Source organism: Eubalaena glacialis, chromosome 9, assembly GCF_028564815.1.
Source record: "Eubalaena glacialis isolate mEubGla1 chromosome 9, mEubGla1.1.hap2.+ XY, whole genome shotgun sequence".
Lineage (NCBI taxonomy): Eukaryota > Metazoa > Chordata > Mammalia > Artiodactyla > Balaenidae > Eubalaena > Eubalaena glacialis.
The window spans coordinates 9,058,095-9,083,858 of NC_083724.1; the positions used below are offsets into that span (position 1 = coordinate 9,058,095).

General features: G+C 57.9%; 1 protein-coding gene across 1 annotated transcript in view; it reads left to right on the forward strand.

The window, feature by feature from the left end:
• The window catches only part of NIBAN2 (niban apoptosis regulator 2), a 50,815-nt gene that overhangs the window by 22,726 nt on the left and 2,325 nt on the right, over positions 1-25,764 (forward strand). Inside the window, exons 2-13 of the mRNA XM_061199889.1 lie at positions 7,935-8,065; positions 13,300-13,428; positions 15,177-15,282; positions 16,465-16,632; positions 21,260-21,375; positions 21,909-22,013; positions 22,105-22,267; positions 23,330-23,517; positions 24,188-24,343; positions 24,807-24,923; positions 25,053-25,160; positions 25,387-25,498. Coding sequence (XP_061055872.1) covers positions 7,935-8,065; positions 13,300-13,428; positions 15,177-15,282; positions 16,465-16,632; positions 21,260-21,375; positions 21,909-22,013; positions 22,105-22,267; positions 23,330-23,517; positions 24,188-24,343; positions 24,807-24,923; positions 25,053-25,160; positions 25,387-25,498 — 1,599 coding nt within the window. The remainder of the gene's footprint in view (positions 1-7,934; positions 8,066-13,299; positions 13,429-15,176; positions 15,283-16,464; positions 16,633-21,259; positions 21,376-21,908; positions 22,014-22,104; positions 22,268-23,329; positions 23,518-24,187; positions 24,344-24,806; positions 24,924-25,052; positions 25,161-25,386; positions 25,499-25,764) is intronic.

The window sequence follows — 25,764 nt, forward strand, 5'->3', positions numbered from 1 at the left end:
CCCACCCTACAGGGTGCTGCCCTCCTGGTTTCAGTCGGCAAATCTCTCAGCCCTGAAACGGGGCCGGGCTCATGGGTGAGGTGTGTCCCTGGAGCCCACTGGAGGGACCGGATGAGCCAGGGACGGGTCTGGCACAGTGCCCTCAGCTCGGGCCAATCCAGGGCTGGGACCAGCGTGAAGCCCCCACGGTTGGCACAGGGCTGATGTGATCTTGGCTGGAGAGCGTCCTCTTCGTCTTGGTGCCTTGTCCATGTGGAGGGGGTCCCAGACCTGGGCTCAGATGCTGCCTCTGCTGCTTCCCGGCTGAGGGACTCGGCAGTTCTCTGGGGCTCCGTCTCCTCGCCTTAAACATTCCTCCAATTCAGACACCACCTCCCCAGGGCTGAGTTGAGGATTGGGGGGATGATCCAGGTAAGAGGCTTAGCACAGGTATGGCGTGTGCTGGGCTTGAGAGGGCCATGAGAAGGCAAAGCATCTCCTTAGCTTGGCACTGGAGGCTCTCGGAATGTACCTTTCTGGGCCCTTTCTCCGAGGACCTCTGTACTCCTTCCTCCCATCCTCAGCTCATCAAGCCCCTTCTCTCTGAGCACAGTGGCCCCCAGAGTAACCAGGGAACTTCAGGCCACCTTGGGGCCTCCCCAGTTCTTGCCCAGTCCCTGCTCTCTGAGTGCAGGAAGTAGTGTGATCCTAACGCTGTCAGTTTGGAAAATCAGAGATTAACATTCTTCTGGCTGCCTTGACTGCTGGTGGTGCTGGTTCTGGGGTTGGGCCGGGCCAGGCCAGGGTTTGCTCCGCCTGTTTCAAGGGCCTCTCCCTGGGTTAGAGGAACCTTAGACAAGAGGCACTTTACAGGAGCCTCCATTAGCAACATGCCTCCTCCTTGCCAGGGTGAAGTGCATTATGCTCGTTAGCCCATTGATCTTCTTATAACCTGATCAGGCAGATACTGTTGTGCTGTTTTGCAGAGGGGGAAACAGAGGCTCAGAGAGGGGAAGTACCTTGGCCAAGGTCACACAGCTAGTTGGTAGCAGAGCTGGAACTTGAGCCCAGAGCCTGAATGCCCAGTGGAGTGCCGTGTTTGCAGGTGGGGGTGATGCTGGGTCTTGCTGTACCCCCTGCCCCCAGTTCTTCTGTCCAGCGCAAGGGGGCTGTGGTCAGCTTCCACTCAGAGCTGACTCACCAGCAGCTCAGAAATGGTGCTGAGGGCTTCCCTGGTGGCACAGTGGTTGAGAATCTGCCTGCCAATGCAGGGGACATGGGTTCGAGCCCTGGTCTGGGAAGATCCCACATGCCGTGGAGCAACTAAGCCCGTGCGCCACAACTGCTGAGCCCGCGTGCTGCAACTACTGAAGCCTGCGCGCCTAGAGCCCATGCTCCACAACGAGAGAAGCCACCGCAATGAGAAGCCTGCGCACTGCAATGAAGGGTAGCGGCCGCTCGCCACAACTAGAGAAAGCCTGTGCGCAGCAACAAAGACCCAACATGGCCAAAAATATTTTAAATAAATAAAATAAATAAATTTATTAAAAAAAAAAAAAAAAGAAATGGTGCTGAGGCCAGCATCCCAGTCAGCTCCTGGGGAGAGCCCAGCACTGATTAGATCATCTTTGCGATTTTAGATCAGCTGAGCCAATAGGGACCCACCCACCCATTTTGCAAATAGGAAGATCGAGGTCCACAGAAGATTGACAAATGAGGACCCAGTAGGAGTGAAGTTTCCCTGCCAGCTCCGACCAGGTAGGGGCTGGAGAGCCCAGACTTCAGTCTTGGCTCTTACTCACCAGCTGTGTGACCTTGGGAAAGTCATTTTGCCTTTCTGAACCTTGGTTTCCTCATCTGTAGAATGGGGATTGTAAAGCCTGTGTTGCCTGCCTCTAGGGAATAGGCAGAGATCCAGCAAGAAAGTGTAGGGCAGAGCCTTGGAAATTGTGTTGGGAATGAAGAGGCTTTACGAGGTGGGGGAATGTGTAGGCTTTGATGTGAGACTAGGTTTGAAACCCACCTCTTTCCCCTTTTAGGCTGAGTGTCTTTTTTGTTTTTTTGGCTGTGCTGCACTTAATGGGATTTTAGTTCCCCAAGTAGGGATCGAAGCGGGGCCCTCAGCAGTGAGAGTACGGAGTCCTAACCACTGGACTGCCAGGGAATTCCCTAGGCTAAGTGTCTTTCAGAAGGTCTCCAAGTCACCCTGAGCCTCAGTTTCCTTATCTATAAAGCGGGGGTGACAATCTATCAGCATTACCTGAGCTGTTGAACAGACACAAGTCCTCAGTGGAAAGGCACCCCAGTCAACTCTGGGAGTTAGTTCTGGGGGCAGAGTGAGGAAGACTGGCTGGTAAGGAGGCCCCTCTGGGTCACCCTCGATGGTCCCAAAGGGTACAGGCTTTGGAGACATGGTTCCAGTCATCCGGGGGGCAGAGCCATCCTAAGAACCAGAGATACAGATGCAAGATCCCTTATTCAACCAGCTCACCAAAAGACTCCAAAACAGCACCTGGGGCGGCGGGCAGGGAGAGAGAGGTTGAGAGAGCCAGAGAGAGTGAGAGAGAATGAGTGTGTGTGTGTGTGTGTGTGTGTGTGTGTGTGTGTGTGTGTCTGCGTGTATTTCACCCTGGCCTCTGTGTCCTGGGCAATGACCTCTTCAAATCTGAGTGGAGCCCACTGCCTTCATGCTGTGGATGTTGCGTGGAGGTGGAGGCCCCGGGTGGGCAGTGGCTCCCTGAGGTCGCAGAGCACAGTGGTGGCTGCACACAGATTCCCAGAATTCATGTGCTGTCCTCTTGGTTTCATAAGGGTATCAGGACCCCCGCAGGTAGTCCCATGACAACCCCACGTAGGTGCTCAGGAGCTTTTGTTGACTGATGAGTGAGATGACCTTTCGTGAGCCATTAATCTTTCTGGACCTTGATTTATACACCTGTAAATGGAGGGTTTATTTACCTGTATTCACCTCGGGGCCATTTGAAGACTCTGCGTGTGTGTGTGTGTGTGTGTGTGTGTGTGTGTGTGTGTCGGGCCCTGCCTCTGAGTGGGATGAGCTTACCTCCTAATTCTACAGGATATGCTGGCAAAGGGGCACAAGAGGGGCCAGCGATTGGTTCTGGGCTCTCGCAGAGGCTGAAGATTATGCCAAGGGAGCCCCACCAGGGTCAGGTGGGAACCTGGGTTCCTGCATGGTCCTTGCACCCGTCCAGGTGTTCCCACCCCCTTACCCTTGCCTGTGCAGTTCCTTCCTCCTAGGGAGCGCTCCCTTTTTCAGGTCTTTGTTGAAGACCTACCGACCCTTATCATTATTATTATTTTGCGATTCTCTTCCTGCTTCTTTTTTAAAAAAAAGTCTTGATTGGATTTTTTCAAACTATGAAAGTTATGCCTGCTAATAAAACTTTCAAACAGTCCTTACTGTTGTTATAAGCTGAACATGATGGTTATGATTAGTAGTAACATTTATGGAGGTCCTGAACTGGACCCATCTGTTATGCCCATTTTACAGATGGGGAACTTGAGGCTCTGAGAGAGCTAGGCAGCTTGTGGGGCTGGGTCTTCAGAACTGGGATTCTGACCTCACAGGGCCTGGGGCTGGAGGGCAGGCTCCGTCAGTACCCCCCTACCTTCTTATCCTAGAGCATCTGGGTCTGAGTGCAGGAAAGGAGGGACGATGTGTGAGAAAGTGTGGAGGGTGGGTGAGGCCGGCACTCACCCTCAGACTGCTCCAGCTCAGCCTCTCTCCGTAGCTCCCAGCAGCAACTGCATCGCTATAACTAGCCAGGGCCTCCCAGTTCCCGGGCCAGGGACCCCTGCCGTCGGCCCTGCCTCTGGAGATGGGCCACAACCTACTTCTCCTCTGCCCGCTGCGAGGAGGGATGCCCTGTGGGGCCCTGTGGACGGTGGTCAGAGCCGGGACCAGGAGGGGGCCAGCAGGCTGTGGCTAGAGCCCCAGCTGCCTCGGTCTGGCTCTGTGGCCTCAGGTGAGCCCCTCACCCTCTCTGGCTCACAGTCCCCTTTGGGGTGATGAGGCCCCGAATCCCTGGCATGTGGTGTCTCCCGAAGCCTTGGGAAGAAGCAGGAAGAGCTGGTACAGGTAGGCGTGGAGGAGAGAGGGGCGCCTGAGGCCTCGGGGACCACCCGTGGACACCGAGGCAGGGACGCGTGGTGGGATTCGAGTCAATAAACCCCTCTGGCAGCTCCAGGGAGATCGCCGCTGCAGGGTGGCGAGGAGGGAGAGAGTGGGGTGCTGAGCAGGCCTTGCAGGGAGGGGGCTGCCTGGGCCACGGCCCCCGAGCTCAGCAGGCAGGAGGAGCCCCTCCAGGGCTGCAGTGCCGCCTGCGTCCTCCTCCGCAGCGTCCGGCTGGAGAGGCTGCTGGGGGACTCTGTTCGGGGCTCCTCCTCTGGGAGCCCTTTGTTCCTGGAGGGGACTGGACCCCCTCCCCCACCTGCCTCTCCGAGGTCTTCCAGCCCTGACACCTAGGCCCCCCTGCACAGCCCCCCGAGTCCTCATCCTCTGCCTTCCTGTGGCACTTCCTCTGTACCAGCACGTGGCAGTTCCTCCCAAGTTGTCTTAGGACATCTCTCAAGAATGTGCTCCGGGCTGCCAAGAAGCCATCCCGCGGCCCTCTTCCCTCGCGGTCTTCCCTTTCCAGCGCTCCCTCTGCTGCCAAACCTCAGCTGAGCTACCCAGTTCCCTGGTGCTGCTGGGACCCTCCTCCTAGCCCCTAACCTCTCACCCGGCGGGCGGCAGCGTCCGCAGCCCCTGGGGCGTGGCGTGGAGTGGGCACTCAGTAACCGCTTGGTGAGTGGGCAGCCCCCTTGCTCAGCCCCTGCCTGTGCCAGGCCCACCCTCCCGGGGTTTGCACTCAGTCCTTAGATAGAGACCAGCCTCCCTCCCTATCCCAATCCATTCGGCTCCCAGGTTGGAGAGCAGATTTGGGTACTGAGAGACCCCACACTGTCTGATCTGTTTGGTTCTGGAATCTCAGGTAGCAAAGAGTTTATCTGAAAACAGGTCCAGGTCTATATGGTTCTCGAGTTTGGGTAGCAAGGCATGCCTGTGATGGCGGTTGGGTGAAATCAGGGCTGCTGCAGTCTGTTTGGGGGTGCAGCGCCCATGAGGCTGTCTTCCCGTTTCCTACTCCTTTGAGTGAGGCAACCCATATTTCTGCCCGTACCCTCTCCCCTCTCCACCCTCTGCCGGGTGACTTCTCCTCTCCCACTCCTCGTGCCCTCTACTCCTGGACCCTGCTCCCACAGCATCACTTGGATAACTTTTCTGCATCCCAACATGAGAGGTCAAGAATGAATTTCCTTCTTGCCTCCTACTCTGCCCCTCTCAGCCTGCATGCATCAGGCCTGTAGGTCTCACCTTCGTTTTCTGTCTCCATCTGGGTCAGCTCGTTCTCTTTTTCACTTCCTCGGCCTCCCCTGGCTTCCTCTTCAACCCACAGTCCCGCCCAACGTGGGCCTTGCTGTGCCCCTCGATGGGGCGATGCCTGGGCCTTCTGGCTGGGCCCTTCCGTGCCAGGACGTGATGTCTGGGCTTCGCTGACCCGGCAGCTGAGAACATGCTGTGAGTCAGACAGACCTGGGTTTGAGTCCCGACACAGGATGGCAGCTTCCTCCTGGGCCTGGCTTCTCACCGCATCAGGGCATATTCTAGCCCTTCTGGAAATAATGCTGTGTCTGAGGCTGGGTGCATCAGGACTGAGTCAGGCATCCTAGAGCTGTTGCTGAAGGACCCTTGAGATCCGAGGGCCAAGCCTACCCATCCTGCGTGCTGGGACAGTGCCCATTGGCTGTCTGGCTGTTTGAGGCAGAGCTGGGGCAAAACCCTGGGCTGGAGGCTGAGAACCTGGCTCTCCAATGCTGGGTCTGCAAGCCTCCTCATCCCTAAAATGGGAAAACAATAGCACTGACTCCCTAGAGTTTTTGTGAAGATTCTTTGAGATCCTGCATGTGAAACTTGCCCACCCACTGGCTTGGGTTAGCACTCAATAAAAGGGAGCGATTATGATGACGATTACATGTTTTATCAATATTGTTGTTGTCTACGATCCTGTTTTCTCTGTTTGGCTCCAGTGCATTACCTCGTCTTCCCCCACCCCCAGCCCCCCTCATCATTTTTCAAAACAATTCCCGTGGTGTTTGAGAGAGTTCTGGTTGTTTATAGTTTTTAAAAAATAGGCATTCAAAGCAAATTCCTCATTTGTTCTCCCCTTCCTCCCCCCACACAGAATCTGAACAGACACTAACTCATTCCAGGAAAGGGGAGCACAGGCCTGTAGAGAGGGACCCATGGGCTGAGCTGCCTCTGGAAGGAGTGGAGGGAGTGGGCCTGCCCGAGACCCTAGGTGTGGGATGTGCCACCTGCTCTCAGCCTTCCTCCCCAGCCACCACCTCCTGGCTGGGCCCCAGGACTGCATTCCAGTTATGCCACTCACTAGCTGTGTGACCTTGTGCCAGTGACTTAACCTCTCTGAGTCTCGGTGTCCTCCTCTGTAACTGGGGATAACACCAGCCGTACCCCATAGAGCTATTGAGAGGACTAAATGAAATGCTGTCCTAGCTGGGTGCCCTCGGTATCCAGAGGCCAGCCATGGGAGGGACGGCGTCACATCAGCCCCTTCTCCTCTGAGAAAGGACCAGGTCTTTGGAACCTGGAATCCAAGACTGTCCAAGGTGGTAGGGCCTGTCCATTATTGAGTCTGGTCCTCACAGTGTGCAGGGGGAAACTGAGGCCCAGAGAGGGGAGCCGCACAGTGGGTCAGCACGAACCCCAGGTCAGGACTCGAGCTGCAGCTACTCAGGACCGGGAAGCCTTGCCCAAGGAGAAGGCGCCCTCGGCATGGGTTACAGCCCTCTCTGGATCTCAGTTTCTTCATCTGTAAATGGGGATGCCCGGCAGCGTGTGCTGGGCCTGCTCTGGCGCCCCAGTACTCTCCTTCTCTGTTCAGAAACTGCTTTAGCCGAAGAGAGAAGCAAACAGCCAGTGAAAGCAAAGGGGTTGTTAACTTGGTAGATGAGTTGATTTTAGAATGTTTATTTTTTTATTGTGAAAAGAATCATGCTCATAAAATAGTTCAAATGCTATACAAGTGAATAAAGCAGAAAATGAAATTTGCTCTTTGCTTCTCATTCCCACACCCACATGCGCCGCCCTTAACAGCCTGGAGTGCTGCCTTCTGGACCTCTTTCTGGAGGTCTCCAAGCATAAATAACTCATACGCACACACAGGAATAATTTTAAATGAGATGATATTCAGTGTGGGATTCTGTAGTACTGTTTTCTTTACGTGGCAGAGTACGGACACCTTCCCTTTGTTGGTACCTGTACCTAGGTCCCCTTAATCTTCTGACCGTCCTGGGTGAACTGCTAGGTATTGAATCATTCCCCACGTGCACAATTGGCTTGTTTCTGGTGATTTCTGGTGCATAGACGCCTGCTGTCCTTGTGCGAGTTCTGTGGGCTGGATTCCTACAGGAGCAAGTGCAACATCAAAGGGCACCCATGGTCCCTTGGAACTGTGCACGCAGCTGTGGTCCCGCTCCAAAAAGGCCGCCCAACTTCCCACTCCCCCAGATGTGGTTAAGGTGCCTGTTCTCGTCCTGGCTGGTCCTGGCTGGTCTGACAGGGGAAAACGGAATCTTGGTTCCACTTGCTTTTGTTTGCTGGCTGGTGAGGCTGAGCATCTTTTCACATGTCTGTTGGTTTCTCGTGTCTTTGGTGGTGTCTCTGTCAGGGTCATTGCCCCTTTCCCCGCCCAGAGGCTCACCCACGTGTGTGTGGGAAATGCACCACCCCTACCAGGAATGCAGTGCAGATGCAAACACGGACAATTTTATGAACTGGGATTTGGGGCAAGGCGGGTGCCCCTCCCTGGGGCAGGGTTGCTGCCCGGAAACAACTGCACCAACCTCATGGCCCCTTTGTCCCTCCCTTTCAGAGAAAACCGGGAAGATGCTGACGGAGTTCCTCCGCTTCTACGAGGACCAGTATGGTGTGGCCCTCTTCAACAGCATGCGGCATGAGATCGAGGGCACCGGGGCGCCACAGGCCCAGCTGCTCTGGCGCAAGGTGAGAGGCGCTGGGCCGGGGGCAGGGCGGCCTCCGTGGCCTCGGTTTCCCGTTGTTGCTGGATGGTCTCTAAAGGCCGCACCCGGCTTCTGAATAGGCAGGTGACCTGGTGGTGGTGTCGAGGCCCCTTTAGCGCCGTGGGTGACTCCCCCCGGGCCAGCCCCTCCGTCAGCAGAGCTGGGGCTCTGAGTCATCTTGACAGGCCTGGTCCAAGCCCAGCTCCTTCTCTTACAGTCTGTGTGCCCGCGAGCTAATTCCCTCACCTGTGGGGCCTCAGTGTACTCCTCTGTAAACCCGGGCGAGCACGCCTCCTGCACCTGGCGGCTGGGTGCCTGGGGCTGGGCGGGTGCTGGCTGACACTGGCATCATCCCTGGCCTTGTCATTATTCCGTTATCAGTGGTAGGATTATGTTTGCACCGTAAATATTTGTCCAGTGAGGACTGGAGGCTGCCCGGCTCCAGCCTGGGGGTCAGCACGGGCCGGAGGAGGCGAGGGAGCCTCTCCTGGGGAGGGGATCCTGTGGCCGGCCCTGGCAGGGGGCCGGGGATGGGAGTGGCGCCGAGGAAGTGAGGGGCTAGCCGGGGCCCTGGTGGGGCTCTGGGTTCCCGGCTGGAAGCCGTCAGGCCTGGGTCTGAGCACCTGGGGTGAGAGGCCAACCCTTGCTCCTCTGGGGGTGCTGCAGGGGCCCTGTGTCAGCCCAGGGAAGTCCTGTTTGAGGGCACTGCACGTCCCATTACTTGGGTCATTCCCTTTCAGTGACCTTCACCCTCTGCCCACTGGATGGCCGGGCAGGTGGCAGAGGGAGGGGTGATGAGGAGGAAGGGTGCCAGCCCCACTCCTCTGCAGGTGGCCCGGCCCTGGAGTGGCTGAGTGGCAGCACAGAGGCTGGTGGCCCCTGGCAGAGCGCCCAGCAGCTTCTCTCTGGCGATCAGACTGGCCGAGCTGGTCCCTCCGGAAGTGGTGTCTGAACCTGGTCAGCCAGCCAGCCAACCCCAGTGCCTGGAGCTCGGGGCATTCGTGGCTGAAATCCCATGGTTGGTGGGCTGTGAAGTCGCCCTTGCTCACCTCGCCACAGCTTCCGCCCCCAGTCCTGTCACCTTCTTCGGGGCTGCCCGGGACATCCTGTGCTCAGGCTTCGAGGGGCCGGGGGCAGTGCCGTAGCTGAGGGATGGAGGCTGGAACCCCGTGGTCTGGTGGGAAAGAGCTCGGGGGGCCTTGGGTTCAAATCCTCTTATTAACTGGTGGCCTGGGCCATTGATGTAAGCTTCAAGGCTGTTTCCTCATCTGCCAGATGGGTACCTCCTGCATAGAGGAGGATGAGGATTCAGTGAGAGAACCAATGGGGGTGTGAGTCCCCACTTGCTGGGTAACCTCAGACACGTGGCTTCGCCTTGCCGAGCCTGTTTTTCTGTCTGTGAAATGGTGCCCAGAGGGAAGAGTCATGGGCCAGAGGAGAGAGCAGCTTTGTGGAGGGGCTGGGCATCACGTGGCGCTCGGAAGGCTAGGTGGGATTCGGATTATTGGGAAGGTGTCTCTGGAAGGGGGGACGGTGTGGGCAGGGGCGTGGGCATAGCGGGGTGCGCGGGGGGTGACAGGAGGGGGCAGAGCAGAAGGAAGAGCCCGCGAAGGCCCCACGCTGGGGGTTGTTTCATGCCACTCCCCACCCTCCCCCAAAACCAAGTGACTGAAGATGTCCCTGTTTATCATGAGACCAAAGGGGTGGGAGCTGGCATCACTTGACCAGGCTTTGAGGATTTGTTACCCTTTGGTGTCATCTCAGCAGGAGGAACGGCTGGAGGCGTCAAGTCAGTGGGGTGGGAGAGCTGCCACTGAGACTAAAGGATTCCGCCGAGAGACAGGCCCCCTACTCGGGACACACACTGACTGTGATGGGTCAGGTGCTGGGGCCACGCTGCCCTTGCTGCCCCCAGACACTCAGGGAGACAGTAAACAGCCCTTTACACGATAAAGTGGGTGCTGTGAAGGAGATGACAAGGTGGACTCAGACAGTGGGGCCTGACTTGTCCGGGTGGCCCAAGAGGGCTTCCTGGAAGAAGGGCCATCTCAGTGGAAGACCTGATGGGAGAAGGAATATCAGACCACGGGAATGGCACGTGCAGAGGCCCGAAGCTGAGCCTTTAAATGGCTGGCCCAGGGTGGTGGAAGCAGGACTCAAGCCAGGTTCCAGATTCCTGACCAGAGTCTCTTTCTGTCTTGACCTCCACCCTGCCTGGGGTGGAGGGGAGGTCAGGGCTGTGTGTCAGAGCCTCTCAGAGCATCACACGTCCCTTTGATTTGGGGCCCAGAAAAGACTGTCTGGTCTCCTGATGTCATGGCAACCTCCCGACCCTGTGACAGCAGATGTGGCCTGGCCTGGGTATCTGGCAGGAGCACACCTGTGTAATAGGAAAGATGGCCTTGGACCCAGCCCAGGTGAGCTGCTTCCAGTGGGCAGAACTGGAATTGCTTCCCTATTTGGAAGGAAATGTCACAGGCAACCTGGGTCCCAATAACCTAAGACAGAAATGGGGTTGCCTGACGCGCTAAGCATTTACTCTGCATAAGAAACGCCTTTAACACCCACAAGGTTGAGTATTTGTGGTAAGAAAACAGAAGTAACATGTAAGCAGGAAGAGTAAGATGAAATCACCCACAATCCCTGAAAAGGAGGAATCTTTGGTCCCATTTTGTCATTCAGTAAACTGACCATTGTGAGGCTAAGTCATGATAACAATATAATACTAGAAATCATCATCATCATCACATAAATTGTTTTTGGTAGAAATAATAGTACAGGGACTTCCCTGGCGGTCCAGTGGTTAAAACTCTGCGCTCCCAATGCAGGGGACACAGGTTCGATCCCTGGTTGGGGAAGTAAGATCCCACCTGCTGCAAGGTGCGGTAAGTAAGTAAGTAAGTAAGTAAGTAAGTAAGTAAGTAAGTAAGTAAGTAAGAAGTAAGTAAGTAAGTAAATAAATAAATAAATAAATGACATTTCCTCTTTAAAAAAAAAAAAAGAAATAATAATACAATAAATAATACAATTAATAATAATACAAGTAATAGTAATAATAAAAACAGCAGTCCTTTTGTGTGGGCACTGCTCATACAGCCAGTACGACACTGCTCGGAGGGATTGTGGTTTAGTCCCGTCCCCATCCCAGATGTGGACACTGAGGCTTGGCCAGGTGGAGTCACCTGTCTGGGCTCCCGTGCTGTGGGCCGTGGAGCTGGGACTGGGACTCGGGCTGTCGGAGCCTGGGGACTGTGTTCTAACCATTCACCATTTACCGAAGATGCCCATCGTGGCATCAGAGAGCTTTGCAGAGTCCAGAATATTTGGCCTGGGCTGTCTGGTTCCGTTTCGTTTCCTGCAGACCTTCCAGTGGACACGTGACTCTGCCATTTGAAGGTCGTAAAAATAAAACCCAAACCCACACCACCTACCCATCACGGGCTGTCCCAGGATCTAGGGGGGGACTTGGGGGCGCTGCTGAGCCCCACTCGCCCAGGCAGGCCCGCCTTGGTGGTGAGCTTGTGCCCTCAGCCTCCCACCGGCCAAGCCTGGGCTCCGGCTCTAAGCAGAGAGGAAGACTGCAGACCAGGGGCCTGGGGGTGGGAGTGAGGGTCTGACCAGGGTGTCGGGAGAGCTCTGTCTGCTCTTTTCTTTCTAGGAGAGATGGGGATTCAAGAGCTGGGTTGAGAGTAGGCCCCAGTCTAAATATAGACCGCTGAGCCCAGCTTTGTGACTTGGGCAAAGCCCACTGTGTGTGTGTGTGTGGGGGGGGGAGGTGCATGGTAGGGGGAACCGTTTTCTTTTCCTGTAAATATTTTTATCCCTGGGTAGGAAGCAGTCTTCGGGGGCCTATTGTTTGAGCACAATAGGCCCTCATTTTCCAAGAATGTTTTGGCATTTCCCCTTGAAGAGTGGCGGGAGGTTGCTGGGGAGAGGAGGCTGCGTGTGAAGGGAGAGGGCTGGGGAGTGAGGATGCCTTGGGAGGGGCCGCTCACCTCCGACTCCAGCTGCGGGGCAGACCCAGAAGCAGAGCAAGGAAGCTAGGAAGGGTTAGGCACCATTAAGACCAATATCAATACTTTCTCCCTTTATTACACATGATGCATGTTTCTTTTTGCAGAAGGCACCGTATTTGTTGTAGAACAGATAGAAGCTGCTGAGAAACAGGAACACTTGACTCCCCGAGCTCCTCCCATCCAGGAGGAGGGCTGCTCCCTTGTGGCCTCTGTCTCTCCTTTCCTGAAGCTTCCCAGTGCTGGTCTGCTCAGGAAGCACTCGCTCTGGGACGGCCACCCCTCCCCCTCCTGAAACAAGTCACCCCTCCCCCTCCCCAAATAAGTCAGCCCCAGGAGCTGGAGAATGACACTGACAGTAACCCCAATAGTGGTCATGGTGGCTCCGCGTATCGTACTGCCTGCCAGGTGCCGACTGCCTACATGATCTTTGCACAGAATCCTCGAGATACCTCGGTGAAGTCGGTGCTGTCACTGTCCCATTTGACAGATGAGGAAACTGAGGCTCAGAGAAGTGATGTGACAGGCCTGAAGTCACACTGAGTCAGCGGTCGAGTCAAAGCTAGGGCTTTGCAGGAAGGTCTGGGCGTTTCTGCTGCCCACACTGGCCACTAGTCTGCCAGGATGCTGGTCAGATGGGAACCCTCCAGGCTGAGGTCCCCTCCTCCCCAACCCAGATTCATGGAGACCATCTTGTCAGCCGTCAGAGCTGGGGAGGCTCTATGGAGCCACCGTGGTCAAGTTTTTGTTGCCCCAAGGGGAAGCAGGCCCAGAGCTGGAAAGAGATTTGCCCAGGTGCTGGGGCCTTACCGGTGCTGGCCGGTGGGCATGTCCCCTCCGGCTGGAGTGACTATCGCACACCCACGCTGCAGTGGGGGTGGATGGGGAAGCAGCCTGCCTCGTGCTCTAGAGACCTGTCCCGAGGCAGCCGTGTCTGCCTAGGGCCAGGATGGGGTGGGATTCTGTCTGGGTCCGGTATTGTGGTGCCTGGCCTGGGTTCAAGTCGTGGCATCACCTCTGATCCTCCTGGACCCCAGGGGGGCCCCCTTCACTGCCCTGAGCCTCACTTTCCTCATCTGCCAAATGCGTGACATGCAGCCCTGCCTCGGAGGCCTTGGTGAGGTCAGGATGGAGGACGTGCTCACCTTCTTGGAGGACCCCATTCCCATGCTGGGTCTCACTCCCTGCCCTTTCCCTCCCATAGGTGCCCTTGGATGAGCGCATCATCTTCTCGGGGAACCTCTTCCAGTGCCAGGAGGACAACAAGAAGTGGAGGAACCGCTTCAGCCTCGTGCCGCACAACTATGGGCTGGTGCTCTACGAGAACAAAGTGGTGAGGCCCCCAGCCCATCCCAGCTGTGGGTGCCCCCGCTGAGCCCCCCGCTTCTCCCGGGCCTGGCCAGGCCGCTTCTTCCCCTTCTCCGCAGCTCCCCCCGGCTTGCTGTCTTCTGCACTAGTTGATACTGCATGCCCCCCATTCCTAAGCCTGAGACTCCCTACCTCCACCCGCATCCCTCCCCCCCTCCCCCCACTGGCTGTTGCCAGGGCCACGGCAGAACCTCAGCAGCCTCCCCCCACCCCTTCCGGCCTCCCCATACCTTGCTGTGCTGCGTGCCCTCTCTAGGTGGCATTTCATCCATCCAGGCACCCAGCTCTCTGGGGTCCCCTTTCACTCTGCCTCTCCCCCCCATCGGCCACTCATCACTGGCTCCTCCTGCCCACCCCCGAGGCCCTCCAAATCTCTCCATTTCCAGCGCCCTCCTCCCCCTCAGCCACCTTCCTGCCTGGGCTTCCTGCTGCTCCCCAGCCCCTCCCTTCCTTGCTCTTCAACAGCAGCAGCTAACTGGCCATTCCCTGCCTCAGAGGACCCCTGGGTGGTGGTCCTATCTGTTTCCTTCCTGATGCCCCCCCCTTGCAACTCTGTGCCCTGCAGTGGGGGGATGGGTGTCCTTCAATTGTTCCTTTGCTTTGGGCCCTTAGGGAAGCCCCACCTGGTTGAGCCACAGACCCTTCTTCTACCAAACATTTCTGCAGAACAGCCGAAGGACAGGCTTGAGTGCCCTCTGTTTTGAGGGATGCACCAGACTCACCGGGAGGGCTTGTTAAAAAACAGGTTGCTGGGCCTACCCTGAGTTTGATTCAGGTCTGGAGGGGGGCCAAGAATATGCATTTCTGACAAGTTCCAGGATGACATTGATGCTGCTAATCAGGGACCACGCTTTGAAAATCATTGCCCTGGAGGTTCCAGCCACTCTTAAGAAATGTGTTGAGTAGTGACACCTAGTGGCTGAGTGCAGCATGGCAGCCCTGCTGTATGAGCTCCGACGTCAGAACTATTTTTTCTGCCCACTGGTGTAAGAAGAAAGCAGCGCCCAATCCTCATTCTCCTCCCAAGGGGATTTAGGAAGTTAGTGGACAGTTCAGGGAAATGGTCAAAGACCCTGGGCTCTAGGGGCTGACAGACCAGGTTCGCGTGCAGGTTGGCTACCTTACCAGCGATGTGAACTTGGGGTTAATAATGGTACCCACCTCTGGATTGTGAGAATTCTGTGAAATGAAGCATGCAGAGACCGTAGCACAGGGCCTGGTATGTAATGAACACTCGGCTAGTGGTTGCTGCTGCTCGTAGAGACTGTAGGTGCAGTGGTGATAATAGTAACAGTCACCTTAGCAGTGCTCCCTGACCCTTGCTGTGCCAGGCACTGTGCTATACGTTATGTGGATTATCTCACTGGGTCCTCGTGCAGCCCTGGGAGGTAGGAACTGTTATTACACTGGTTTTATAGATGAGGAAACTAAAGCAAAGGAGGTGCTTATCCTTAGCATCACACAGACGGTACTCAGTGGAGTCAGGATTTGAGCCCAGACCCTGGGTCCAGGTCACTACACCATGTTGCCCCTAGTCATGGTGGTGGTCAAACTCCTCTCTCTCCCCCTCCTCCCCTTCTTCCTTCTCCTCCTCCTCTTCCCTGACTTGGGCAGGCAACACTGAGTGGGGCCCTGGAGCCAGGGATGGAGACGGGGTTTGGGCTTGGCCATACACGTAACCCCCAGGGACCATCTCTCTTGCCCCCTCCTCAGGCTTATGAGCGGCAGGTCCCACCCCGAGCTGTCATCAACAGTGCGGGCTACAAAATTCTCACCTCCCTGGACCAGTACCTGGAGCTTGTTGGCAACTCCTTACCAGGTAAAGGACCACCCATCCCAGGCGAAGCACCCAGGGATTTGGCCAGGGGAGAGGGCGCCCCTGATCCTGGAGCTCCAGGCTCCACATCTGCAGGAAGACCAGCTGGGCCTAGAGCTAGCAGCAGGTGCCCAGCACAACCTGAGCCTCCAAAGGGAGGCCTGAGAGGGGTTTTCCTGTGGCCACACAGTGAATTGGGGTTGCCCCACCCGAGCCCCTGCTTCCTGAGCCTGGTGATCACAGCTGTGCAGGGGGACCTCTCTCTACCCTGCCTCTGCCCTGGGTCCCTGAGAGGCTTCCAGGAGAAGATGGTCCAGGTGCCCCACTTTGTAAACTGCTGAGTCAATACTGCGTTTGTGACGAGCTATCCTAGGCGACCGCACCCGATCAGAGACACCCAGAAACCTTGTGGGATCACATCTGCCTCTTAGATGATCCCAGGGAGACCAAGGGGTAAGGGAGATGCTGGCCTTGTGGGGGCAGCTTTTACCCTTGTGAGGGACTTGGTGGTGGAGGGCTCAGCTGGAGTCTGGCTTTCCTGGATTCCAGCCCCTGCACTGAGAGGGCTGACCTTGGGGTGTTACGTAGACCCCACGAGGTGCTGTGTGTGCTGAGCCGAGTGCAGGGACCCAGAGCCAGGGCCCAGAGAAGAACTGCCATTGTCCTGTTATTAACAGGAGTGGCGAGGTCACAGCCCAGGACCACTTATCTCGCTGGATCTCAAATATCCATGCGGACAAAATAGAGAAAAATCCCCTTTTATTTATTCTCTGTCTCCCACCCCCATACCTCCCTCCCCCCTTGGATATTTAAGCCACACTTTGGCCTCTGCTGCTGAAATTTGAAGGGAACCCCAAGAAGGTAATGCTTGGCCTTTGACCCTGAGGGCTGTGACCCTGTGTTATTTGTGCCTCGTGCACAGAGTTTAGAACCTGACCCCAGGGAGGTGGCTGCATCACCAGCTCTAAGAAATGGTACTGGGGGAGTCTGACATTCCTTGAGCCAGGCTGTGGAGCAAGAGAGAAGGAAGTGGCCTCCCTACTGACTCTCTGGTCACCCCGGGACAGGCCAGCCCTCTCTGGACCTGAGCCTGCCCCTCATGGTAGGGCGAGGGGTCAGCTGCTGGCGTCCTCTGGCCGAGGGAAGCCACAGAGGGCAGCTGTTCAGAGGGCACTTTCTCCACAGGGACCACATCAAAATCGGGCACTGCCCCCGTCCTCAAGTGCCCCACGCAGTTCCCGCTCATCCTCTGGCATCCTTCTGCGCGTCACTACTACTTCTGCATGATGACGGAAGCTGAGCAGGACAAGTGGCAGGCTGTCCTGCAGGACTGCGTCCGGCACTGCAACAATGGTGAGCCGCCTTTAGGCACCAGGAGCTGGGAGCGGGGTTACCTGGATTATGTGCTGAGTGGTGACCCCTAGTGGCTGAGTGCGGTGTGGCAACCCTGCTCTATGAGCTGTTCTGCTTTTCCTTCTGGGGTTGTTAGAAACCATTGTCATGCTGCCCTTCACCTTCTTCCTTGATGAAAACAGTTCTGTCATGCTCCGAAAAAAAATTTGGGATATTGTTCTCAGAGGGACGCAGTTGTTGAGCCCTTGGGTCACAGAATAAAAATCCTGATTCTGCCACTTTCCAGCAACACGACCTTAGGAGACCAACTTACCTTTTGAAGCCTCTGTAAAATGGGGATAATAATCTCTCCTGTGTCTCAGAGGGTTTGTGAGGATTCACAGTGAGAATCCACTCAATGCTTGGTAAAGATTTTTTTATGGTATCATTTCTTTCTTATCAGTGACCTGTACCATAGTCTGGGAAGTTCCCTTCCTCCCTCAGGGCCTCACTGTCTTCATCTGTAAAGTTACAAGGTCTCTTCCAGTTCACTCATTCATTTAGCAAACCTTTTAATGTCTCTGAGCCAGACCCAGGGCTGGGCACTGAGGATGCAACAGGGAAGCAAGACATGGTCCCTGTCCCCGTGCTGCCAGCAGCCTGGTGGGGAGACAGATGTTAAACAGATGAGGACACCAGGGGGTGATGAGTCACAGCTGTGCTGGGTGCTGGGCGGGAGCCATCTGGGGAACCTGGAGGGTGTGTATGTATTGGGGGTGCTGATCCTGTGTGTGGGGAGGGGTAGATCAGGGCGGCCTCCTTGAGGAGGCCGGGGTTCAGCTGAGACCTGGAGGATGAATAGTTCTAGAGCAGAGGGAGGTGAGTTCCAGACGGAGGTCGCAGCAAGCATGAAGGGAGGCCCAGGGGTGTGGGCGGTTTAGAGGAGGATGCACAAGGCCCTGAAGTGGGGAGGGGGGTGCCTGGAAATGGGCCTGGAGGGGGCACTGGGGTCAGGTCTGGAGGGCCTTGTAGGGCTTTAAGGAGTTTGGTCAAAAAGGCTTGTGATTGTCTCTCAGCGGGGGGGTGGGGCCTGAGGGGCTTTCTGCCCTTACGGGAGGAGCAACCCCATCCTGGACCCTGAAATTCCTTCCCGGTGACCTGGCCTCCGGGCAGCAGAGGGAGGCCGCTGCTCCCGCCCTGCCCTTGCCTCTGCCCTACTCTCCCCGCCCGGCATGCCTTGGGCGCAGCTCCACCCGGTGGATGGACAGTGGGCACCCACGCCTGGAGGCGGCTGTGCGGTGACTCGGCTCACCCCACCTGTCCCCTGTCCTCTCCGCTCTCCAGGGCTGCCTCTGCCCCGGCTGGAATCTGCCGGGCGGCAGGAACCAAGTCTTCAGTCAGGCCAGCCCCTGCCGCCCACAAAGAGCCTCCTGTTCCCAGGTCCCCGGGGGCTGAGGGGCCAGGACTGGGCCGAGGCGATCTGGGCTCTGGCTGCCTGGCCTGGGGCACCGTCCCTCCTCCTTCCGCCCTCCTCCTCTTCCCCCTCCCCCCTCCCTGGCCCAGCTCCTCCCTCTCCAGGTTTCCAAGGCTAGTGGCAGACCTGGCCAGGTGACCCCAGGCCAGTCCGGGTGGGGACAGACCAGGTGGGGAAGAGCCGCCGTTCGGTTCCCCATGCGCACAATGGCAGTTGTGATAAACTTTGCTGGATCGTGGAGAGGAATACATGAGCTGGGTTGGGTAGAGCTCTTGGCCCCGTGCCTAGCACATAGCGAGCGCTCAGCCAGGAGGCTGAGGGGTATGGGTGTGGGTCCTGTGGGCAGGAGGGGAGGCCGGGGAGAGCTGCTGGGGCGGGGGGAGAGGTGTCCTGCGGCCGCAAGGTGTTGGGAGCTGACGGGGCGGTTTTAGAGGAGCCTTTCCTCCACCCTGAGGACTGTGGGAAAGTTCTTGGCTTCCTCGGAGGCTGGGCCTGGAATTTGCAGGGCCTGGAATTGCTCACTCCGGGGGCTGCCAGGAAGTGGGGGGTGGCTGGGGAAGGAGGCCGAGCTGGGTGGACACAGTTCGTCCCGGCCCCCGCCCACATCCTGCATTCCCGGAGCAGCTGGGGCAGCAAGAGGCAGCGGGGCACGGAGCTGCCCCCTCGGGCTGGGCCTGGGGTGCAGAGGTCAAGGCCTCTTCCTGTCTGACCGCCGTCCCCCTCTGCCTGCTGCCCGGGCCTGAGGAATGTAGCTTCCTTTCTCAGCCTGACCCTGAGGACCCCACGGGCAGGAAGTCTCCAGGTCTCGCTAGAGTCAGCCGGTCTGGGCTCAGGCCCTGGGGCTGCCGTTCCCTAGCCGTGTGGCCTCGAGCCAGTGACTTTGCCTCCCTGAGCCCGTTTCCTCATCGGGGAAAGTGGGGCTGAGAACAGCTGTCCCTCTGGGAGCCGTTTGGGGATTAGGTGAGGGAATGCGTGTGCGGCCTCAGCCTTAGTCTGCCGTAACACGGGACCACAGACTGGGTGGCTTAAACAACAGAAATTTATTTTTGCACAGTTCTGGAGGCTGGAAGCCCAAGATCCAGGTGTCAGCAGGTCTGTTTTCTTCCGAGGTCTCTCTCCTTGACTAGCAGGCAGCTGCCGTCTCCCTATGTCCTCACATGTGCCCCCTCTGTGTGCGCAATTTGTCCAGATTTCTTTTTCTGAGGACACCAGTCATACATATGGGATCAGGGCCGAGCCTAAGCCCCTCATTTTAACTTAATTACCTCTCTAAGTCCCTGTCTGCAGACAGTCACATTCTGAGGGCGCTGGGGGTCAGGACTTCAACATAGGACTTTGAAGGGACACAGTTCAGCCCCTAACAGCCAGGCTCAGGGGAAGAGCTCGGGAGGGGTGACCCTCCCTTTTGACTGAGCCACTCGGTGTGCAGAGTAGGGACGTCCTGAGGGTCTGAGGCTGCACGTCTGGCTGGCCAGAGCCCAGGGCATCAGCGGCCTCCTTCCTGCTGCCCAGCCCTCTGGCTCAGCGTCCTGCCACCTGGAGAGCGACCCTGCCTGGCACACCCGGCTTGGCTTGCCGTCTGCAGACTGTAAATGCCCCAATGTGAGAAAGGCTGCATATAACGCACGGCTGGATTTTTCTAGGCAAAACCTGGTGTCTGGGAGACGGTGCCCCTCCTTAAGCCTCAGGGGCTTCCTCCCCTGGCCCAGCTGGGCAGCACCCACCCCAGGGCTCTGTGCGGCATCCCAGCTGGGACACCCCTGCTCTGCCCCCATCACTCCCTCATCTCAGGTCCCTGAAATGCAGGGTGAGATGCCCCTCACGCCCCCATCCCAGTCCACGGAGCTGCCACTGCAGGGCTGGGGCTGGGCCTCAGTTTCCCCACCTCTGAGCTCTCTTCCAGCCCCGCCAGGCAGTGTGATCCCTGGGTCAGCGGATGTGGAGGGGAGGGGTTCTCCCCACGCCAGAGAGGGGCTTTTTCTCTGTGGGGGTGACTCAGCCCGTAGTCACTGCAGTGGAAGTCGGGGTTTCGGAGGCACTGGCTGCCATTTCCCCTTCCCTTGGCTCTGGGGATACAGCGGTCAGAGGCTCGCGGCCAGGGTAGCCGCCAGCTGCCTGCCTGCAAGGTGTTGAACCACGTTCGTCCCGAAGTCAGATGTTGTGACTTCCTGCAGCCTGCCTCCCCAGCACCCAGTCTGAGGCCCATGCCTTGTTCACTGACCCCCTCGCCAGCACGGGGGAGGTGGACAAACTCATCTGGGCCACCACCGCCACCATCAATGACAAAAGTGAGAAATGGTATTTCCAGTCCCCTGGATGCACGGCGGTGAGCAAGGCGGACCCAGGGCAGCAGGAGCCATTCGTGGCTGTAGTCACTAATAAAGTGCGATGTGGTGCCCGCTGGGGCCTGCTCCCGGGCCCTGCCTTCACAGTTCACACTGTGGTCCCTGCAGCCCCACAGTGGGTGTGTGAGGCCAGGCTGGTCACTGCTCCCACTATTCAGAAGGGAGAACTGAGGTCCCTTAGGATTCAATGACCTGCAACAAGGCTGTGCAAACTATGGCCCGTGAGCCAAATTGGGCTCATCGCCTATTTTAATAAATCCAGTTTTATCGGCTCGTTTGTTCACACACTGCCTGCGGCTGCTTTCCTGCTACAATGGCAGGTTGAATGGCTGGGACGGAGATCGTCTGGCCCACAAAGCTGAGACTATTTACTGTGTGGCCCTTTGCAGGGAAAGTTGGCAGGCCCCTGATGGAGAGAGGGTCTCTGGGTGCCTCTGGTACGCTGTCTGCCATGCTGGGTGGCCTCTCCTTGGTGGTGGTGGTGGCTTCTGGTCTTGGCTCTGCCGCTCGCTGGCCTTGGACCCTCGGCAGTGGCCTGACCTCAGAGCCTGTTTCTTCATCTGGAAAAGCAGAGGAAATGACAGTGCCCACATCTCGGGCTGGTTGGGAGGGTTGAAGGAGATGAGGAGGATACGGAGGAGGGCTGTCTTACTGTCCACTGCTCTTGGTGGGTTATTATCGTTACTGTCACTGCAACTACTCCTGAGGCTGTTACTACAGGAGCCATGGGGGTCAGAGGTGGGGGGAGTTTGGGCAGTCAACCCTTTGGTCTTGGTGGAGGGCACGGGCCATCCTACCGACCTCCTCTCTCCATCCCTCTCCCGGGCAGGGATCCCCGAGGACTCCAAGGTGGAGGGCCCCGCGTTCACTGACGCCATCCGCATGTACCGCCAGTCCAAGGAGCTGTACGGCACCTGGGAGATGCTGTGTGGGAACGAGGTGCAGGTGAGGCCAGGGAGGCTGGCGGGGAGGCTGCGCAAGTCAGCGCGGGGCCCACAGGCAGGGCTCTGGAGCACTGGCTGCAGCTTTGGACGGGTGGAGGCTGAGGCGGATCCCGCAGGGGGAGCTGCTTGGTATTTTGTTCAGTCATTAACTGAGCACCGACCCTGGGCTAGGTGCTGGGGTGCACTGTAGGAGGGACGCAGTCCTGGCCCTCAGGGAGCTGTCTAGAAGGAGAAACAGACGTTTGACAAGTAAACGCACACACTTCCATGTGCAGGCAAGGGGGGCAGGGTGTGGTATTCCAGACAGGGTGGCAGCATGTGCAACGGTCCTGAAGTGGGGCCCCTACAGGATCCTACAGGACACCCAGGCAGGTAAGGTGGGACCTGTGGGAATGATGCTCAGGAGGGAGGGCAGTGGAGACGTGGAGCGAAGAGCAGCTTTGAGGGGGGGGCTTGAGTGGCCGGGCTTGCCGGAATATGGAGGGGGCTGGGCATGCTCCAACCCCTGCCCTGACCTCTGCCTCCCGGTCCTAGATCCTGAGCAACCTGGTGATGGAGGAGCTGGGCCCTGAGCTGAAGGCAGAGCTCGCCCCCCGGCTGAAGGGGAAACTGCAGGAGCGACAGCGGCAGTGGATCCAGGTGGGCAGGCCTGGGCTTGGGAGCAGGGGTGGGGGGCCTGCAGCTGCCTGGCACCCTCAGCCTGGCGCTGACACCTCCGCTGTGCCCACAGATCTCAGACACCGTGTACCGCATGGTGTATGAACAGGCCAAGGCACGCTTTGAGGCCGTGCTGTCCAAGCTACAGCTGGCCCGGCCGGCCATGGAGGCGGTCATCCGCACTGACATGGACCAGATCATCACCTCCAAGGAGCACCTGGCCAGCAAGATCCGAGGTAGGCAGGCCACCTGCTGTGGTTGTCATCACCTGGTGGACGTGCTGGGACCACCCGCCCTCCGGGGTCAGGGCATCCCTCCTGCCTGTTTCAGGGATCCGTTTACATTTCACAGGAATGACTTGATTCATTGATTATTTTTAAAACACCAGAAGCAAATCTGAGCCACTGTTCTTCCAACCCCTGTGAGTTGTTTGTCGGCTGTTATCTCTATAGACTCAGATCTTGGTGACCTAAATGATGTTGAGGAGGTTCAAGCCTTCTGTTCATCTTTGGTCATCAGATCTGCCATGTATCGTTTTAGCGACATCAGCTTGACTTTGGTGATTCACATTCAGCCAGCCTTTCCCGGGTCAGCTGATGCTCCTTTCTGTTCCGAGCCTGATGGGATCCTTTTGCTCACTTGTCCTCCATCACACGCTGGCCACAGTTGTGACTGTCGTCAGTTGCCCGAGGGTTATTCTCTAACAGCTGTACTCACTGTGAGCGGGGGAGGACACCGAGAGTTGACATTTATTGTGTGGAACAAATAATGTTAGCTGGGCAGGGGAGAAGGAGGGACGTCAAAACACCCCCTGGCTAAAAAATGCCTTGGTCAGAATGTCTTGGAGACGGTCCCTGCCCACAGGGAAGCAGCCTTTTCCATAGTTGGGCTGAGTCAGGCCACACCATTCCAGAGCAGAATCGGGGTTTGCAAAACCCGGAGGCTCATTGAAGCCACTGAAGTGTTTTTCATTTTTTTTTTTTTAAATGAAGGAGCAAGACCCCCAAAGGTGAGTTCTCTTCTCTGGCTAAGCAGAAAAACTGCCAACCTAGAGACCTTTACACTAGCAGTTTTCTTAGTTTCTTGCCATCACAGTTTCAGGAACATCAGGGTCCAGTCTCAGAACTCCGTTATTTGTGCTGCGTTATCAGCTGTTCCTCAAGAATCCTTCAGTTTGCTAATGTTGTCCAGTGGTTTTCTTTAAAGAATAATACGACAGCCTGCCGCTAGCCTGGGTGTCTGGGATGGTGGGAGTTGCTACCGGGGGTGCCATCTGCTAACCAGCTCCCTCGGTGCAGCCTCCATCCTCCCCAAGGCGGAGGTGTGTGTCCGGAATCATGTCCAGCCCTATATCCCGTCCATCCTGGAGGCCCTGATGGTGCCCACCAGCCAGGGCTTCACCGAAGTGCGGGACGTCTTCTTCAAGGAGGTCACCGACATGAACCTGAACGTCATCAACGAGGGCGGCATCGACAAGCTGGGCGAGGTGAGCCAGGCACTGGCCCCGGGTTTGGGTTTGGGTTTGGTCTGGCCCCCGTCAGGCCCTCACTGTGATCAGGGCTGGCCGCTCCCCTCCGGGGCATAACCTGTGAACGGAGGGGCTGCGGGAGACCGAGGGGCCGGGCAAGTACACAGATGCCGTTTCGTGCACCCCACAAATGGAGCCAGCCCCTCTCACTCACTTCTGAGTTCGCTGGTTCTCGGGGTGAACGGTCTTCCACAAATCCCATATTGGGGTAGTCGGCTGCCTGGAGCCCCACATAATTGTCAGGTGCAGATAGAATTGGTCCTGTAATCTTAGCCTCTTCTACACCCCAAACTGAGAAGTCCCTTGACAATAATAATCATAGAATTTGAGAGCCATAGAAGACCTTAGAGATCATGAAAAACCATCTCCTGATTTGGAGGCTGAGGAAACTGAGGCTAAGAGAAGGTGAGCAATTTGCCCAAGGTCACGCAGCTCCCGGGCTGGCCTCTCCCCACACGCTGTGCTGCCGGACCCCACTCCTCCTGCCTCCTGTCCCGGGTCCTCCAGCTCTTGCCCTTGTGGCCGCCACCCCCGGATGGCCTTCCCGGGTGCCAGCCCCAGGGCTGGGGGCTGCCTGGCTACTCTGGCGGCCCCCGCTCAGGTCCCGCGTGCCTCTGCCTCCCTGCAGTACATGGAGAAGCTGTCCCAGCTGGCGTACCACCCCCTCAAGATGCAGAGCTGCTATGAGAAGATGGAGCCGCTGCGGCTCGATGGGCTGCAGCAGCGTTTCGACGTGTCCAGCACGTCTGTGTTCAAGCAGCGAGCCCAGATCCTCATGCGTGAGGTGAGCCCAGGGTGCTACCCCAGCTCCCCCCGCACCCGCCGTCCCCAGGTCCCCATCTCCTGGGGAAGAGGCCCTGCCTCTGTGGCCTTCCTCCCCGGCCCCCTCCTCGTCCTCCTCACGGGCCTCGCTGCAGCCACGCTCGGCCCTGGCGTGCTCTCTGCTGCTCTGCTCTCTGGTCTGTTTGGACACTGTCCTTTCTGCCCACCTGGCTAATTCAGACTCATCTTTTGGGTCTCAGAGACCCCTTCCTCTGGGAGGCCCTCCTTGCTCCCTAAGCCCCTTCCCACAGGGCCCAGGGCCTCTGGTTCCCTGAGGCAGGGACTGGCCCTGGTGCCCGGGCCTGAGCCAGCACGCTAGACACTCAGTACAGGAGTGAGCGAGTGAACGGGCAGCTGAGCACGCAGGCGCCCCTCCTGCCGGTGGGCACCCCTTTCACGTGCCCCGTGGTGTGCCCCGCCGGCAGCAAATGGACAACGCCGTGTACACCTTCGAGACCCTCCTGCACCAGGAGCTGGGGAAGGGGCCCACCAAGGAGGAGCTGTGCAAGTCCATCCAACGCATCCTGGAGCGGGTGCTGAAGGTGAGCCGCCCGGCCCGGCCCCACCCCTCCACCCAGGGGGACGCGGGGGCTCGGGTCAGACCAGGGGCCGGTGGAGCTCCCTGACCCAGAGCCTCCCGCGCCCCGGCCCCGACTCCTCTTTCCTGGCAGAAATACGACTATGACAGCAGCACCGTGCGGAAGCGCTTTTTCCGGGAGGCTCTGCTGCAGATCACCATCCCGTTCCTGCTCAAGAAGCTGGCACCCACCTGCAAGTCGGTGAGTGCGCCCTCTCCCCCCACTCCCCTCCCCCACCCCTCCCCCTCCTCCCCTCCCCCACCCCTCCCCCAATCCCCTCCCCCCACTCCCCTCCCCCACTCCCCTCCCCCCACTCCCCTCCCCCACCCCTCCCCCCACTCCCCTCCCCTGCTAGCCCCAGCCCTGGGCCTGACCAACAGCCCTGGCCACCCCTCTCTCTGCCCCCACCCACAACCCCGCCCGGCAGGAGCTGTCCCGGTTCCAGGAGCTGATATTCGAGGACTTTGCCAGGTTCATCCTGGTGGAGAACACGTACGAGGAAGTGGTGTTGCAGACGGTCATGAAGGACATCCTGCAGGGTGCGTACCTCCCGGCCCCCGGGGGCTGGCTGCAGAGCTGGGTGGGGGGTGCTGCTGCTGTTGGGACCCTTACTGCCTGGAGGGTGGTGGTGGTGGCCACCCAGAGGTCTTCCTGGTGGGGTCAGCTAAGCTACAAAGAGAAGAGAAGACTTACGCCGTGGGCTGGGGTGGGCCCACTACTAGCGGTGTGGCCCCAGGAGGGTAGCATTGCATCCCTGTGCCTTAGTTTGTTTGTGGGTCCTTGACATTTTGGGGAGCATCAGGTG